The following is a 19,338-nucleotide window of genomic DNA, read 5'->3' as shown; positions in this document are numbered from 1 at the left end:
AGGATAGAATGGTCAGGAGAAACTAATATTGCTACTACATATTACTCTTGTTCTGTGGATAAATAGAACTTCCATTTTATAAGCCTGTCAATTTCCCAGCCTCCAAATGTGCTAAAATCCACATGAACATTTTAAAGACATTTTTAAAGCATTCTTAATAGATTAGGATTATTTTAGTTAAATTCAAATGGAAGAAATAATACAGCATTGCCTGAACTACTTGATTTCACTATGGCAACAACATAAAAATGGCAAATTCAAGAGATTAAGAAAGCTATAATTCTAACTGAAGCAGCAAAAATAGGAATTAAAAATTCCTTTATAATTTTTGTTGCTTGTAGGCACTTCTGAACCATTCTTTGATTAAAAAATCAATTTAAAATAGAAATACATGAGATATTATAAACTAGGTGGAGCAGTTTCTATTTGCTTAAATGATATTTCCCTTTTTGATATACTTACTTACTCTTATTTGACTAATGCTGTTAACATTTCATTCTGTGTAAATTTATGGAAATCTGACTTTAAAGAGCTTTGTGATACTGAAAGCAGTAAATTTTAAAAATACTAATACAAAAGTGATGAATTTTGGGATGATTTTTGACTCAAATGAAGTGAAATGACAGAGACATAGCTAACATCTTGTGAGGTAATATAGGTATTAACATGTCATCACTTTTATATAAGGAGCTGGTTAGTTATACATCTATTTAAAATGCACAGGACTTTCTGCCATAACTATATTAAAACAAATTGACAAAAGCTGTTAAACTTGTAATCTTTTTGTCCAGGGATGCTTGTGGATAAATGAGTACATGGACAATATATTGGTCCTGCACTGCAGGAATTGCAAGGCTTTGTATAAAGTATTGGTTAGAGGAAAATAGCCCTTCACTTAAGATCAGGTTTTATATTTGACTTGAATGTTATTGTGTAAATACATAATAAACAAAACAAAATAAATGCCTCTCGTCATCATATGTGATGACAATAAGGAAACATTGCCTATGACTTGTTTATATCAATTAGTTCTGGCGGCTATAACTTGTGATATAACATTTGCTATTTGTAGTATTTAAAACTCAAGAATTAAAATACATTATTTTATCCAGGACTCAACCAGGACTGCTTTGATGTGACACAGGTTTTGTGTTAATCACTATCCTGCTGTTTGCTCACCATTCAGAATTAAGCTATAACATATAAAAAAGATACGATTAAAAGTTCTACTCTGATATAAATGCAAATTTAATAAATAATAATTATAGCAACAACAATAATGAATCATGTTTATTTTGATTTCTTGGCTATTTCTAAATGCAGTAAGTTAAATTCACAATACATTATACCTTTTCAAACAATAAGAGTCACCATAGTTAGGCAAAATCAAATTGAGGTACAAAGAACTGTCTTCAGTTACATAAAATCACAAATAACTGTAGACAATGATTCATATTTAGAAAATGAAACACCAAAATAGTACTAAAGATTCTGGAAGATTAGAACAAAGAAGCTAAGACAATTAAAAGGAATTTTGAACTCTATTTAACTGTTTGTACCATAATCATATAGTACTGGTTTTACGGACAGAGTTTATTTTCTATTCAGATTTATAAATAGCTACACTGACTCCCATTTTTATCAAAGACCTTTTACTACATCTAGTACTGAGTCAAAAAAATCCTAATATCTATATTTTCTCCACATTACCCTCTTCTTCCTAATGCCTACAATCTCTCATCTCTCTCCCCCATCTTGGGAAAAATCTGGAAGACAAATGGGCATCGACAACTGAAGATAGTGCAGATTACTGACAACTAGTGTAAAGTGAGAAAACTTCTTGAAAGATGTTGCCATATTTTACTTAAAGTGAAATCTACAAATGCTTTTAAGGAGTAGCTGCACACACAAAGCATTAAAGTAATCCAGTCTTTATCTAGGACTTTTTGCCACTTTCAAATCACAGCTTCATGATCAAATAAACAATAAAAAGCACTTGATCTCTATGTGGAAATCCAGTTGTGACTGGAAATCCCCAGATTACAAACTATAGTACTGAAAGGTGAGCAAACTTTCAGTTAAGGAAGTATTTATCAGCTTTGCCAATTTCTCTGGAGGTTTCCCTCAATCTCTAGAAGCATAATCTTAAATTTTCTTTTGGCTGAATGCCATTGGGATCACTTTTACTTAAACCCCAATCATGGCAAGATACTGAATAAAGTTGTCAACTTCCCATTAATCACCAAACTCAGAAACTGAATAATTAATAGGTGAATGTCCAGATAAGGGATCATTTCTCCATCCAAGACACACTAAGACATGCACTGTAGGTGTCTAGAGAATTTTCACCTTAGTGCCTTGTGTGTGTGGCCCACTCTCCTCTCTGTTCCTTGTCTATTATTAAGTATGTATCATGTACCCTGAAGTAAAGGGAAGAAGGGAGAGTTGTGGAGCAACCCAGGGACACATCTTGAAGAATCATCGTTACTGCACAAGGTAACTTTTTCTTTTTCGAGTGATGTCCCTGTGGCTGTTCCATGGCAGATAATTACAAAGTAGTACAGGGAGGTAGCATTTGGAGTCACAATTTCTGAGAAGAGATCACTGCAAGACCCTCAGCCATATCATGGATGGATCCAGAGATAATAGCATAATGTTTCGCAAAGGTGCTCTGATGATGAGGTAGCTGAATACAAATGACCTGCAGTGGGATGTCATGTAAGAAAGCCGTGGAGGTTTCAATGGCTTGGGTGAAATGAGCCCTTAAGTTCGTAGGAACAGGTGTGGATAACACCTGTTATCCAGGTGTGGATGACAGGTGTGGATAGAGGTGGAGATCCAGTTTGAGATTCTTTGTGTAGAGACTGCCATTCCCTTGGAACATTCAGCTCTTGATACAAAAAGTTACTGCGACTTATGAAAGCTCTAGACCTCTCCAAATAAAAGGCCGCCACACATCGTACATCTAAGGTGTGAAGGGAAGCTTTGTTTTCGTTTGTGTCAGGTTTAGGGTACATCTAGGAACACAAGAGCAAAAGAGGAGGCACTTGTGATTCTTGTGAGTGCCAAAGTCTACTTCTGGATAGCCCCACTGGCAAAAGATGGTGGAGAGGATGTAGGGGTGAAGCTCCAATTTGTGGTTGTCTGAAAAGTGACAGCTGAGCATATCTGCCACGGTGACATGTATACCTGGGAGGTGGGAAGCCATTGGAGTGATATTTCAGTGGATACACCAGTTCCATAGGCAGATAGCCTCAGAGCATAGGGAATGGGATGAGTGCTCCTTGCCTGTCAGTCAAAATACAAATTGTCTTCTAGTGTATAAGAGAGCAGAAATGATGGCATGCCTTTTGGACCACCCTAAGCTCCAGGAGGTTCTGTCTCTGCAGGAGTCCATTGGCTTTTACTTCTGTGGTGGAGAAGATGGTTGGCCCAACTCAGAAGTGAGGCGTCCATGGACAGATGGGTCCTCCTGTTGGAAAGGAGGATGTTGAGAGGATGTTGGATGGGTCTGTCCATCAGAGAGAGGAAATTGAAAGAACATGGCAGTTTTTCGACTGTGGAAACCCTCGTTGTACAAAGAATAATGACTTTTTTCGAAAGAGCATTTGTAATGCAAACTGTGCTTTTTTGAAAGAAAGCATCCAGACTGCCTGGGTGCTCTCTTTCGAAAAAGTGACTTGCTTTTTTGAAAGTACTGGTTATAGTCTAGACGCTCTTTTTTGAAAGAGGCTTTTTCAAAAGTATCTTTTGAACAAGCCTCTTTCGAAAGAGACTTGCAGTCTAGACGTAGCCTATGGTCTAGTTCTGGAATGATGATAGTGAGATTGACCACTTTGTCCTTTTGTTTCTGGACAATCTTGTTCAACTTGCAGAGGTCTAGGATTGATCTCCATCTGCCATTCCTCTTCTGAGTAAGGAAGTACCTGGAGTAAAAGTTCTTTGTCAGTCTTGATGGAGAAAAGCTTATTCCAGTCAAAAGAGTAGATCCTCCTCCTTGACTTATAGTTCCTTTGGAACTCTGGAAGATTAGAGCCAGGAAGCACGGCACGTGATTATGGCCATCACTGTGGCATGAAAGGCCAAGTCTGCAATATCCAGAGCTGACTATAAGGATGTGACCTATAGTATGGCTCTCTTGGATTATGGCTTTTAAGATGGTACACTTCTGCTCTGGGAGGTGATACATTAGTTCTTCCACAGTCTGGAGTAGCTGGAAAAAATCGTAGTTGACAAGGAGGGCAAAGTAATTAGCAGCTCGGAGCTGGAGAGTGGAAGAAAGTCCAGCCTCTTGTGGTCCTTGTTATGGGAGGATTGCCTATAAAAAGGCTGTTTATTTCAGAAATGAACAGCAGCGACCACTAGTGAATTTGGCTGGGGATGGGAGAAAAGGAAGTCCATACCAAACGCTTACTTGTTGGTGCTACCAAGGCAGGTGTTTGCCATATTTCGTTGCAGGTGTCCATGATGGTCTTGTCTATGGGAAGCACAATTTTTGATGCTATGGTCTGCTGGAGGAGCTTATGCTGTTTCTCCTGCATTTCCTGGAGCAGGATCTCTTGGTTAGTGGCCACTCTTTAAAAAAGTTCTTGGAATTGCTTTGAAAAAGTTCCTGAAACCATAGGTATCACCACCTCACCTAGAGAGGATGAGTTGTCCAAGGGAGAAACTCCTGGGGGTTGAGCCCCAAAATGATCATCATGGCCCTGTAAGATATTCCTCCTGAATATCTGTAGGAGTAAAGCTGGATACTGATGAGGATAATGTTAAGCCTTTTCTAGCTGAAGTAGAAAGAATTGTGTAATGGCCCCTTAACTTACCCAGGGTTCCTACGGGGGCTGCCATGGTTGGCCATACCAGGGTTGAATTTGAGTTTGTGACGATGAGAGCCATGGCGGACATTCATGAGTGGGTGAAGAATGCTAGGAGGAAAAACTGCTCCCTTGATTGTAAGTACACTGAAGATACAGGAGATGATAGAGGAAAAGCAGAGGATCGTCCTGGGGACTGACTAGCATCAGAGGGTGGAGAATGCAATTATGATGCTGCCTTAGTTCCCTGTTCAAAATGGCATGGTCCCGGTGGAGCCATGGTGCCACAGTTCAATACTCTTGGTGTCATGGCTGACACAGTGCCTAGTCTGATGGCCAGTGCCAAGTCTGTGCCAGATATGGCGCCACTGGGCCCTGTGCCTGTGCCAAGATGGGTGCCGAGACATTCGGTGTTGAGGAAAACACATGCTGGTGTAGCCTTGAGTTGGTGCCAGTGGAGACTCATCTCGTCATGGTGCCGGAGATGACCGGCTAATCCTCCTTGCCTATCTGAGCTCATGGCACTGATGGTAAAGATTTTGCTGGTGCAGCTCTCCTTGTGAGAGTCCCTGACTGAGAGAGTACTGGTCCACTTCCTTGGGGGTTTGGAAGCCTGGGCTTTGCTATCTGCAGATGGCTTGTGCGGCTGCCTTACGGATGGGCTCAAGTGACCCGTTTAGCAGGATCATTTTAAAATGCAGCTTCCTGCTGCACTTGGCCCTTGCTGTCAAACTAGAGCAGTGTGGGAACTTCAAGGGGATGTGAGAGTCCCCTAAACAGTGGGTACAAGTGGAATGGCCATCGGACACAGGCATAGAGTTGCAACAAGTATCACATTTTTTAAACCCCGGAGAGCCCGACATTATAATGGAAAGGTGGTTTCACAGCTTCTTTTCCTGACTTCTCTCTTTGTTTTCCTCTTCTCTTTTTTTCAAGTAGTTCTTTAGAACAAGGAAGTCCTTGATTAGGAAACCACAGAACTAAATACAAGGCTAATTAAATGAAGCAGGTTGAATATAAGGGAAGGGCTGAGGAAAAAAAGGTGTTCCCTACCCCCCTTTTTTATTTAGTTTAAAATGAGAAAAAAGTGAAATATAAACTGACTATCACTAGCCAGACTAATTTTTTTCTTCAATAGACACATGAGGAAAGGAACAATGTGGAACTCCATCATCAACTGAGGTTGGTACAGAAGGAACGGAGGTCAGGCTGCGCATGTGAGGCGCTAAGGCACGAATGCCTCGAGATGCCTGAAGCATGTGCATGGCCCACCTGACCAGTGCTGAAGAAATCTCTGATCTGCTGTGCCGACACTAACAGTGGAGCACCAACACAATATCACTCAAAGAAACAGCAAAGTTCTCAGAAAGAAGTTCTTGGCAATTGAACACCTTCCTGTGAGAGATCAGAATAATAGGTAGTTTCACGGATTACAGAGCATGATGAAAGGACACCCATTTTCCTCAATAAGGTTTGAATGATATCCAGACATAATTTCTTACAAACAGCAGTTAAGCTAAAGATAACACAAAATGCCTACAAAGCATACTGAATATAACAGTAGCAGTGAGTGGAGATGTTTATGCACATATATTAGTACAGTTCTTAATTTTGTACTTAGTAGCTGTATAACACAGAAATAGACACTTAAAAATGCCTATGCTTGTAGATTAGATAGATGTGTTCTTAATGGTTCTACTAAACTGGGAGTTCACCTTCTGACACAATGGGAAAACAGAAGATGGTTATTTCAGAAAATGAATGAACAAAATACACAAAAATCTACCGCTTCCGTATGTGTGATATATGTTTACGCTGGAAGTTGTGCAGTATCATTAATTAATACTCAAGTTGCACAAAAAGAGATGCATGCAGCTACTGTAGTTCAGTCTAGTCCGAGAAAAAATCCTGGTAATATAATTAATATACTTTTTGGTATTTAACTGAAAAAGGGGGTGGGAGTGGAGAGGCTAAGGAATTATGTGGGAAAAATGAATTCCATCTGTATGAACACAAAAACAGAAATAATAGAAATGTGAAGCACAGCTATTTACTAAACACATTGGCTGCGTCTAGACTGGCATGATTTTCCGCAAATGCTTTTAAAGCATTTGCGGAAAAGAGCATCTAGATTGGCATGGACACTTTTGCGCAAAAGCACTTTTTGCGGAAAAGCGTACGTGCCAATCTAGATGCAGTTTTGTGCAAGAAAGCCATTTTCACCATCGAGGCTTTTTTGCGCACAACAGTTTTTAGCTATCTACACTGGCCCTCTTGCGCAAATATATTTGCACAAGAGGGCTTTTTCCTGAACAGGAGCAGCATAGTATTTGCGCAAGAACACTGACAATCTTACATTAGATTGTCAGTGTTCTTGCGCAAATTCAAGCGGCCAGTGTAGACAGCTGGCAAGATTTTCCGCAAAAGCGGCTGCTTTTTTGGACAAACTTGCCAGTCTAGACGCAGCTATACTGTTTAAGATAAAAAGCCACAACATTCTTGGAGAAAAAAGCATGCAAATGAACCACGGTTTTTACTAAGCACAAAACAAAACTTATCAAGCATTTATGCAAAGAAAATGGGTGAAAAATTCCAAGCGCAGATACTGACTAGCTTTAAATTTTCTCTAAACATGCCTGGCTTATAATAAGTCTATCGGGGAGCAGTCTATTAATTGTTCACGCCTTTTATGGAGAGTTCAGTGAAATATCATTGTCCAGTCTTGGCATCTTCCAGAGAAGAATAATTCATTTAAAACCTCTAGTGCAGCAATAACTCAGGAGACTACTGACGACACACATTATTTTTGAAGCAAATGCTTTACACACTTCCAACATAAATTTTGCATCTATTATTTTAACATTAAAATACCTAAAAAATACAACCTTTACCACTTGTAGAAAAAGTCAAACAAACAAAGGGAATAGCAAGAACATGGGGGAAGTGCACTGCTGTAGCAGTTCTGAGCAGTTCTGGTGAAGAGACTCTGACAGGTGAGAGCTCTCCCATCAGCTTAGCTACACCACCTCCAATGAATGCATTATTTACACCCTGGAGTGAAATAAGTTATACCAATTTAAGTTCTGGTGTGACAAGGTCCCAGTTTCCCCAAATAATTCACGTATATGTTTTTACCCATATATGAAAGTTACAATTAATTTGTCTAGGTTCTAGAATGCTGACAGACTGAACTAATGAACTTTGTAAATACAATTAAAGATCTGACTTCTAGAAAAGAAGAGTATATATCTTCAACTATACATTGTTTTAGATCATATAAGATAATTAGATTCCAACCATGAAGTAAAATAATTCTACACAAAGAAAACTATTGTCTGGCAAACTAAAGATATAATATGACAGACTGCACCAAAGGTAAGATGCTGGTGTGATTGCTCCAAAGAAAGAATATAAATAAAAATAATCAAATTATTTTAAATAAACTGTTACATTCTGTAAAACATTAATAGGAGCAGTAGGCGAAATTAGATTCTTTTCGGATATCCTATTTATTATTGTCCTAAAAAGCTCAACCTTAACATTTCATTATCTTTCTTTAAGGCAGATTATTATGATGCTACTTTCAGAGTAAGGCAAAGATAAATACTTGGCTCTTGAGTATAGTCTTATGGGAAATGTACATTGTGTTTACTGTTATTTGATGATGAAATGTCAACAGACTAAAATATCTGTATAATAAATTATTCCATTCAATAAAAGCATCAATAGTTTGGCTGGTTTTAAAATAGTTTGCTCTATAATGCATTGGATGAAATATCCTTAATGTAAAAGTCTTGCCACGTGCATTAGTCTGTACAAAACCACAACCCCTTACCCCCCACTTTAAAGTAACGTTAAAGGTCTGACAAACCCACAACTGCAAGGAAATTCAGAGTTAAGATTAAAAATCTTTACATACCACTTTGTGCCTAGGTACAGTAACTCACTGAGTATGTTAAGGGCAGACCATTAATTCCGAACACTCCGGCTTTCTGGTTTTAACATCAAAACATTCATGGCCAAGATTTAAAAAAACTAGTGCCTACAGTTAACATTCTACTTACATATTTACACACCTAAATACAGGGTCTGTTTTAAAAAAATGTTGAAGACCCATCAGCTCCACTATGTTTATTTTAAAAATAGAAATAATTTAAACAAAAGATAGTAGAAAATGTAGGGAAATTGCAATTGAATAAAGGGACTGTGTGATAGAAGCTTTCAAATCCAACAGAAGACAGTTTCTGCTCTCAATAATACAATCCAAAGACAAAAATGGTTGACATATGAAATCAGGGTATGATATGCAAATATGGTGATCAGGCGGCTGACAAAGCACAGTCTTTAGTACAGGTTGAACCTTTCTAGTCTGGCACCGTTGGTGAACCAGAGAGTTTGCCAAACCATGGGAGGTCAATATTGTCAAGCAGCATTACCAACATTTCCATCACTTAGTTGGCTTAGGTTTAGGAGTAAATTAAAGCTAAATAACACCACAGAATACTGAGAGCCAGGGGTGATGGCTGTAAACAAACTTTATGCGTTCACAGGAAACTTAGCCATACCCATGTGACCTTCCTGCCCTGTAGCAAGATGAAGAGCTAAGGCTGTCAATGTGTGAGAACAGGAACATGCTAAGATTCTACTGATAAACTTTCATATACACCCTCTGTGCAATGCTAGTCTTTGCAAATAAGAGTCAGAATCTACTGCTCACGGATCAGTTAATGAACACCATCAATGTTGACTGAGCCCAAGAAAAGGAGCCCAGCACCAGACTGCTTAACGAGGAATACACAGGCAGGGACTAGTTTGCATTTTATAGTGCTTATACTGTGTACTCTAAGGAATGAATTAAAGTCAAATATTTAAAACTAAACTGGTAATGAAATTATGTGTGTTTTCTCTGGAAAACTACCCTTTCTAGTTATTTCCCCCTGAACAATTTAAGAATGAAAGCAATACTTGAACTACCTGTAAAGTTAACCTACTGATTTTAAATCCAGGATAACAAAATTCTCAAATATAAATGAAACAAATGTAAAAAAGTAGACTATTTATTAGAACTATCCAGGCATCAAAATTAGTCTAAATTCCCAGACCTAAAAAGTGTGCATTTTGCATAGCTGAATAAACTTAGTAGTCAGCAAAGCTGGAAAAAACTCCATGTTATTCTTCATTGGTACTGAATGAACACTTCAGGACAATAGTCGCCATAAAAATAATGATATATCAAAACTATTGACTTAAAAGGTTAAGTGTTAGTCTCTATGTAGCTGATAAATGTAGAGCTAATCTAATCAGTGGCTGTAAGAGGTAATGCGATCAGCTGACTGCCCTGACCTGGACTTCTAGTTTTCACAAGAGTTAGCTGTAAGAAAGATGTCGATTCTAGGTCTTTGACCTGGAGGAGACCTTGTTAGTGCCAATCTGGTGTTCTGGTAAACATACCAAGAACTTTCAGCTCAAATCAGTAACATCTGCAATTCACTAATACAACACATGGCTTTAAAATTAAAAGGCAATGTGATCAAGTGCTTCAGGACATTTTAACAATTAAAAGAGAATATAGTCAGATAAAACATTTAGGTAATTTGCTTCCATGTTTTTTCTTTTTAAAAAAACTGGACAAATTCAATTGTATTGTATTTCTTAAAAAAACTGCAGGAAAAACAAAAATCCAGTTAATTATTTCATGGCTGATTGATTTAGGGGAAATGAGGCTCTTGTATGTTTCTCTACAACATGTGCTATTGATTAGATAGGAAGGTTTTACTACTTCAAACTGAGTCAGACTAAAATTAATTAGAAAGCCATTTAAACTATAAGCTGAATACAATCAAATGTAATAAAAACAGCAAATGGCATTTACGTAATTAATAATATTTCTAATATAATACTGTATTGATTATTGCCACTTATTTCAATCATGAGTATTACAAGTTGCTGAATTAACTATTTAACTTTAACTGCATCAACTAGTATACTCTCACTCTCAAATATTTAATAATCTACCAGACTGGTTTATTTAATAATTTGAAACTTCTTAGGTTCTCATTAATGCTAATATGGACAGTTTGTAGACCAAGAAGCATCTATTACTCTTCCTTGTAACTGAATGTCCAGATTACTAGGTTTAAATTAATTAAGCCATGGAGAGGTATCAAATTATTAATTACTTCAACATTTGGGGTCAGGGTTAGGAATTTAAATTTAATGATAAATCTCAAATCGCTTAATAGCTATGGTAATCTTCACTCACTGAAAACTATTAGAACATCTTTAATTTAGCATTAAAAGTAACTGCCAACACAAACTAAAAGGTACATCCCTCTTTAATGTCTGTTTCTGTGTAAATATGTGTTTGTTCATGTACAGAACTAATTGTTTTGTCAAACTGATTCAAAAGGAAACATTTTGTATCATTTTTAAAAATATATTTAGATATTGGTCAAACCTATCCAAAAGAAGTCCCCCTTCTGAATAGTCCTTTTTTCTTAAAAATATGAGTATCAGCCACCAAAATTAATTCTTCATTTTGATGCTCTGAATGAAAATTAGAAAATTTTCAGTAAAATGCAAACATTTTCCTGTGAAAAGTTCCAATCTTGCAGACACTGTATTTTTTTTTTCAAAAAATTATTCTGCCAAAAAATTCCTAATTAGCTTTATCCAGCACCTTTCACTGGCAGGAAATTAATCTATATTAAATAATTATGGAAAGGGAATTATTAAGAAAACAAATGGCTTTTTCCCCAGTATTATAGTTGGCAGCAGTAGAGAATACACTGGTACAAATTATTCTATCCCCACTGTAGTTGATGTACTTCCTTCTTATTTCCTAGGTTTCCAGCTGTTGCTAACCTTTGTTATGGTTTATACTTAGTGGTATGTACACCAAAAATTCCTACCAAACAAATTTCTAAAGCTAATATTTAAAACTCCAAATGAAGCCAAAGCCAAGGATTTTTTCTGGAAAATTGTTCCTCAAACCATACCACCTGGTAAAGACATCCCTGTTGCACTTCCAGAATTGTACACTAAACTCATGGCCTGATCCCAAAAGTTGAAAGAGGTTGCAGAATAATTTGAAGGCTCTAAATTAGGCTCCGCATTGTGACTACCACATTCCCATGTCTTGTGAAAACTTACTTAATGTTAGTTACTTAATGTTAATTCATTGTAAAAGAATACCTATGGATAACATATAAAAGCAAACAAAATGGAAACCCCCATTACTGCTTTTCACTTGATTCAGAAAAGGCGTTTAACAGTGTTGAATGGAAATACTCAACTATTACAGATCATAGAATTCACATAGTTTACTTCGGCTAATGTTAAAACATCTTTCTGAAATTACTTTAGAGTTTGGTTAATTTTACACTGTATTTAGTTTTTCAAATAGAATTTGAGGAGATGACAAAACTGGTGGCAATCCAATGCTAAAAAACCAGCTTTTTTAAAAAAAGAAAAATACTAGTTCCTCAAAGCTATAATATTTCCAATTTAATAAAAGCACACCATAACATCTCTCATCAGATCTAATGTAAGACAGTTAGAAATTAATAAATCTAAAAGTATTGGACAAATATATCTCATAACAGGAATTCAATATATAGCCTTGCAATGAGGCCAATATGTATCAGTGGTACTGTGCTCAACAATAAATTATTTTGACAGTGATACTTTATAAATAATTGTTCAATTTAGTTTTGAATCATAATTTTAAAAAATCCTATTAACAATATAACATATAGCAAGACTATATTTCAGATAAATCTTTTCACGTTATCCTAACCATGTTAATGTGTATCTTGTTTTAATTTCTCTTGGTTTAGTTTTGTCATTTTGCGATTGTCTATCTTTTTACATTTCATAGATTCCAATGGATTATACATGCTGCTCATCGTTGCTACATGGCCAGGCCATCTCTTTTTCCGAGTACATAACTTGTATGATATAGTTAACACCGCTTCTTGCGCACAAATGGTCAATATTAACATGTTGTAACCTACTCACACCCACTGTATCTTTCCATTGCTCTTTGGGTTGTTTGGAGCTTTAATTCTTCTGTAAGTATTATGTTCAAGGTTTTGCAGCCATACAGCATTACTGGAAGGATACCTGTGTTAAAGAGATGGGCTTTTACAGTGGTGGAAAGTGTGGTATCAACAAAAACACTGTGGAGACTCCCAACGGGAATCTAGTCTGATCTCCTCCTCCTGCTCAACTCTGGGTCCAACTCATTGTCCATCTGCAATGCTTGTCCAAGATATATATAGTGATCCACCAGCTTAATGGTCTGTCCATCCAGCTGCATAGAGTACTCTGAAAAATATGCATTTTTCAGTCACTTCATTTTTTTAGTGTGGATGATCAGGCCAATCTCCTTCGCATTCTTACCGATGTCATTGATGAGGGTTTGCAACGTTTCAGGTTTTGATGCAATTAGGATGATGTCATCTGCAAAAAGGAGCATCTGAAGAACCTTGCCATAAATCAGAAATCCATCTTTCACTTCAATATTCTGCAGGATGTCTTCCAGGATACTGGCAAACAACTTCGGTGAACAAACATCCCCTTACTTTTATGCCTCGTTTAACTCCGATGATCAAGAGGTCATCATTTCTGTAGTTGCAGAATCTTGTATGATTCTAAAATACATAGGGGAGACACCCTGTGAAAGGAGAGCTCTTAGAGCTGAATTTTGTTCCACTGAGTCAAAGGCTTTTTTCAAGTCCATGAACAACAAACAGACTGGCATCTTCCACTCACAACACCTTTCGGTCATCTATGTGACCACAAAAATACAGTCCACTGTGGAGAATCCCCTATGAAAGCCTGCCAGTTCCATTCTCAGATTTTGCTCAAGGACACACTCAATGTGGGCATAGATCACTCTCATTAAGACCTTATAAAGATGAGAAAGCAGGCAGATTGGTCAATAGCTGTGAATGACTTCTTGATTGTCTTTTTTTAGCTGAAGATCAGTTTGAGAAATATTCCAAGCTTTTGGAAGTTTCCTCTCTAGGAACTTATCTTGAGGATCTCTCATTAAGTATTTTTAAAAGTGTATCACCTCCCGCACACAGTTCTTCTACGTGTACTTGGTCTAAACCTACTACTCTTCCCAACTTCATTTTCTGAAGGGCTGATGTAACTTCTTTGTGGAGCACATCAGCTTTGGGAATGATGGATCCCAGGTACTGCTATTGCTAATGAAAATAATTCGCTATAAAAGCGCCAGCAGATTTGTTCTTTTTCATGTCTGTGTGTCATTCTTCTACTGTTTTAATCAACAAACATGCTTAAAGGAGTTTGGCTTAGGTGGATGTCATGCTGAGTTTTTTGCAAACTTATTTTATCCTCAACTGCCTTTTTGCTGTTTTGCAAGGCGATACTGCTCATAATCTTCTATCATCTTTCTTTTCAACGTTTTACAGACAAGCTTATACTCCAGGCTGGTATCGTCCTTGGCTGCCATGTCTTTCCGTTAGGCAAGAAGATCAAGCATTTGCTGGGTAAGGCGGCTTTTGGATTACTTTGGCTTCTTCACAGTGGCAGCAGTTTTACATTTGTTTAACTTTGCTAAAAAGCTGTAGTAATTGGAATCAATATCTTCGGTTTTGTCCATTTCGCACAGCTCAAAGTTGATAGTATACTTAAACAGATCTGAGATGGACTGTTGTACCTGCATGCCATGCCTAACTCTTGCCTTTATTATTTCTTTCCGTTTAATGTTTATTTTGACTCTTGCTCTACAGTCAATGTATACAGATGGCCGATTCTGAAAGGACTGTTACATCTTTAACCAGTCACCTCTTGTCCACCAGGACATAATCGATTTCATTTCTTATTTCATTATTTAGCACTCGCCAAGTCCATCAACCTAGAATGTGGTGTTCATGATATACAGACGAGCGGCTTCTGAATAGTTGACCAGCCTTTGGACTCTTTCATTTCTCATACCTGAACTATATTGTTTAATGTAGTTTTCTCAATCTTCTCCTATACCCACGTTAGCACTGAAGTCGCCAAACACTACCATAAATGCTGTTTTAGTCTGATGAATCCTATGAAGAACTTGGTAGAACCTTTCCACTTCTTTGTCTTCTGCGGTGGGTAGCCTATTATTTTCATGGTAGCCCATTTACTTACACTCATCGCGAGCATTCTGAAATAAAATAATAAAATTATCCATGAAATAATATTTCCTGCCACCTGAGTGCATATCCTGGGTAATTTTATTAGCTCTTCTGGAATGACAACAAGAAAATAATTAGGAAGAAAGACTATTTGGTAAACTTTGGAGAACATATGAAGGAAAGCAAGTATATTTAAGGAGTTTCACATATTAACATATGTTTAAATGATCACCTGAGAGAGTTGGTTTTGTGAGAACACGAGCATTTGTGTGTGTTTCAACCACCCATATTGAAGGGATGACAGACGCCTTTAATTTATCAAAGATATTCCTTGATACAATTACCAAAACAGAAGAATTATTTTTTTTAAATGCTCTGGTATTGGGAATAAAAGGCCAAATTTTCTGGTGCCTAAATTAAAAATCCTTCACAATTTAATAATGAGACTCATAAAAAAAGGACTATTTGGCTCAAGAAAGGGCAAGATGATCGGAGGGGAAAGGTGGAGAAAACAGAAAGCCTATACAGCTAATTTTAGTAAGACCAGGTCAAACGATATGTTACTCATGAGAAGAGAGACACATCTTGAAGTACTTATTGTAAGAATTAGGATCCAGAGCTCCTGAATAAACAGTCGTTGCACTAGTTTTCAAATGCTTAAAATGGGTGCATAGGTGGGGAAGTCTTTAGCAAAAATGAAGGAAAAAAAGTTGTCAAAAGTAAAAATGTAAACTACTATGTACTCTTTTATAGCACTATGATCACTTCAGAAAGAAAAAGTTGATGCTTCTCACTATATCCATGAAAAAAACAAACACTTTTAAGCAAGATTGGATCGTAAGTCAAGAATTCAAAAGACACAGCACAAACGTGACGCTTTAATCTTGTCTTAACTTTATTTTCTTCAATGGATATAAAAAGGTCAACACCACGGTTATAAAAAGTAAGAGGCTTCTGAAGCCACAGAAAAAAAACCCACATGATCAGTGAAGGACTCTACTTTAAGAACCAATATTTAAATCATGAGTTTTTTTAATTTGAAATCCTCAAATAAATCACTTTCTGTAGATTATACAACAAAATCACAAGTCTTTTTCTATGTCATCAGTTACACTTTCTCAACAGAGATCATAACTACAGAACTGGAATATGTTTCGAGAGCAAACAGATGGAAATGAACCTTAAGAAATTTTAACTATATACAGAAGAATGAAAAAATAAAAGGTTGAATTTTTTTAGTTTTGTTGGTGAGAAATAAATTACTTGCTTCTTGTCCATAAAATGCGGCTAGCCACTATCAGAGAATGTGTTAACACCACTAGCTTGTAATGGATGCAATCATAGTATTACTATCTAAATTTTTGTTTATTTTTCAACAGACTGGTATCTGAAAATCACGCTGTCTTACATTTCTGTTCCTCTGTAACCTTAACCATTACTCCTACTGTGTAAAGGGAAGCACAAATTTAAGGTGACAAAGCACCAGTTGGTGGATGTGAAGTATACTACGAAAGCAGAGACCTATGAAAGCTTCACAGCCATTATGAAATAACTGACCTATATGAAACTGCTACCATGGTTCACAAATTTATTGTCAGGTTCCAGCCTCTAGCTGTTCCCTGATTGTTCTAAATACTTGACAAACTGAAGCCTTTTCACTTTCTGTTGAAATTGCCTCATCTCCCTGTCAGAGCGCCATGGGGGACTCCATTACTTTTCCGACTTCTTTCCCCTACTGACAAGTCATTTAGCTGGCTTCTTGTTGTGAAGGCTGTCCATGTCAAATTAGCCAGGGCCCCTATTGTCCTTATTACCACTCGAAAAGCCATCATGAGTAATGCTATGGGGTCCCTCAGTTGTCATCATTTGTCAGAAAGAAAGGGAGTGTGGTTACATATAGCTGACAGGTAATTTCAGTGTCTACAATTACTCCAATTAGTCTTGTCATAAACAATTCGATAAATGCACACCAATACAAACAGATAAACACACAAAGGTTTCTCACTATTAATGTCATGTAATGGATAAATCAGTGATATAATGCTATATTTTATTTATTTATTTATTTAAACTATGCTCAGCTGCAAGCTGGCAGTTGCTACCTGGTCAGCACAAATTGTACTATCTACTTTCATTAGCTCATCACCACAAGAGAATATGAAAGGCAGTGACAAAATTCATTTAGAAAGAAAAAGACTACAGATTGCCTAGAGGAGGTGTTATAACAAAGATAAAACAAAGGATATATATTAAAGCCTGATTTTCAGAACCAGCTATTTCACACACAGTATTAATATAATTCTCTTCACCAATTGATTCTAGATTTTTTAAAATATACATATTTTAATGTTACACGATCTCTAAAATATGTTAAACAGACCCTGCTATTTCTCAGTTCTGAATGATTTGATTATGGACATAATTTCAATTTACTGGACACTCAATAATACTATGTGGTAAAGTATTTTCAGGATAAAATATTTCAGACATAAAATATCAGCAAAACGTAATGCAGCTCTGTTATAACACAATACCAAAAAAAGAGAAATGCTTCTTTAATTAGATTTACATTCAATACTGTATTAAGACCTGTTAAGCTTATTCTTGTGATCTAGATACATAAATGTTAAAAATCTCGACATCTCTAGAGTCCACTGCACCCTGTCTCTTTGCTGACCGCAGACTTAAGTGATGGTTGAAAAACCCAACACAAGGATGTTGTTGTAGGAAATTGCTTTTGGCAACTATTTGTTCAAACTCAAGATTTTTTTTTAAATGAACACTAAGAACCCACCAGAAAACAGGACAGGTCTCCCTAATGAGTAATCTATTTTAGCACAGTCTTGTCTAGGCATGACAGTTTACTGAGAGGCTTGAAAAACTCGTAATTACCAGTGTTACAGGGCAATTAATGTATATTACACGGCACTACTCATGGCAGCAACTGTCATTTTCTCAATAAAAATGAGTACTCTTCAGCTAAAGGTGACATTAATTGGGACTTTAATGACTATGCAGAGGAGCTGAAGCCAAATATGAACAAAACAGCGATTCAATGAGCGACTTCAGAAACGAGAAAATTGTACTAAAATGAGATTAATTGCTGTTTAGAAAAAGGAAAGAACCTAAAAAGCTATTAAATTGCAGGGTTTGGGTGCCCGGGTGATGGTTGTGATGTTAATCTTGCATTCTCACAGCAGGCAAATATTCACTAAATTCAGAGCCTTTTGACAGCAGGAAAAATCATGTATGCTTAACTTCAATCCATCAAAAATATATTTCAGCTTTTATCAGTGTTCTAAATACTTCTGCAATTTCAAAAATTACTGCTCCATTCCTTGGCTGTCATCATGCAAATGTGAACACTGTCAATATTGCTATGAAAAATTCCCCGGCTTCAAAAGGCCTACTTCAGTGATAAAGAAAGAAAAATGTGAAGATTAGAATTGCAAAACACACACTACTAATACAACAGAAAGCAAACAATAAGAATTTAATATTTAAGTTGTGGAAACTGCTAAAATAGAAAATGATGGGGCGTTGTTTGTGTGTGCGGAAAAAATCAAAGAAAATTATTTCTGAAAATCTTTCAAAGCTTATAACTTTGTAGTTAATTACTCATCACAAATAATTAGGACACAATTTTGCAGCTTAACTTTAGGTGATATAATTATTAAAACTACTCTGTAGTTTCTAAAAGCTTTTATCCCTAAAACTTAATTCTTTAAAGCAATTATATAATTGCTTTTCTTTATAGCCTTTTCAACTGTCATGATGAGTGTATACATAAAACATTGCACTTAAACTCTGACATATAAGAGGGATAAACATAGCTCTGATTCACTTTGAAGTTATATCTCTTGTAACTTGAAATTTGAAAACAGATAATTAGGTTAGCCATTCAGGTGAGCAACTGCATATAAGAATAGCCATACCAGGAATGACCAATGGTCCATCTAGCCCATTAAAAGTATCCTGTCTTCTGACAGTGTTAAAGTTCATATAAGAAGCACAAAATCTATAACATTTGCACCCTTAACAGATGAGAACAGTCATTATGATATTTCACAATTTCCTATTCCATAATCAATTCTGTTTGTTCTGCATTTTAACAAATAAAAATAACCATTTCATCTACAGATTATAAACCTCATGACATTAATATACATATAAAATTCTGGCTATTACCCATGAACCCATATCCACTAAATCAAAGAAAAAATAATGGTGGTATTATATATATCTTCAAATCCACTGATCCTAAAACAGAAATAATATGATTTGCATTATTATCAGTTATTATTATTAAATGCGAACAGCAGGTTAGCAGAAAGGTACAGTTATAAATTTAAACAAATCTGGAATGGAAAAAGTTCAATGGA

General features: G+C 36.4%; 1 protein-coding gene across 7 annotated transcripts in view; it reads right to left on the bottom strand.

Moving 5' to 3' along the window:
• The window catches only part of CDIN1 (CDAN1 interacting nuclease 1), a 237,458-nt gene that overhangs the window by 62,709 nt on the left and 155,411 nt on the right, over window positions 1–19,338 (bottom strand). The window contains exon 12 of one of the 7 annotated variants that reach the window (XM_075927020.1): window positions 7,194–14,985. The exons of 5 other annotated variants lie outside the window; for them this stretch is intronic. In XM_075927020.1, the coding sequence (XP_075783135.1) occupies window positions 14,853–14,985 (133 nt within the window). In that variant the 3' untranslated portion in view covers window positions 7,194–14,852. Of the gene's footprint in view, window positions 1–7,193; window positions 14,986–15,008; window positions 19,217–19,338 lie in introns of those variants that run through there. One more of the 7 variants, XM_075927023.1, reaches the window with a different exon arrangement.

The sequence above is a fragment of the Pelodiscus sinensis genome, chromosome 4 (genome assembly GCF_049634645.1).
Source record: "Pelodiscus sinensis isolate JC-2024 chromosome 4, ASM4963464v1, whole genome shotgun sequence".
In the NCBI taxonomy this organism is placed as follows: Eukaryota; Metazoa; Chordata; order Testudines; family Trionychidae; genus Pelodiscus; species Pelodiscus sinensis.
The sequence above is the reverse complement of the archived record's forward strand: the minus strand, read 5'-3'. Positions and strand labels throughout refer to the sequence as shown.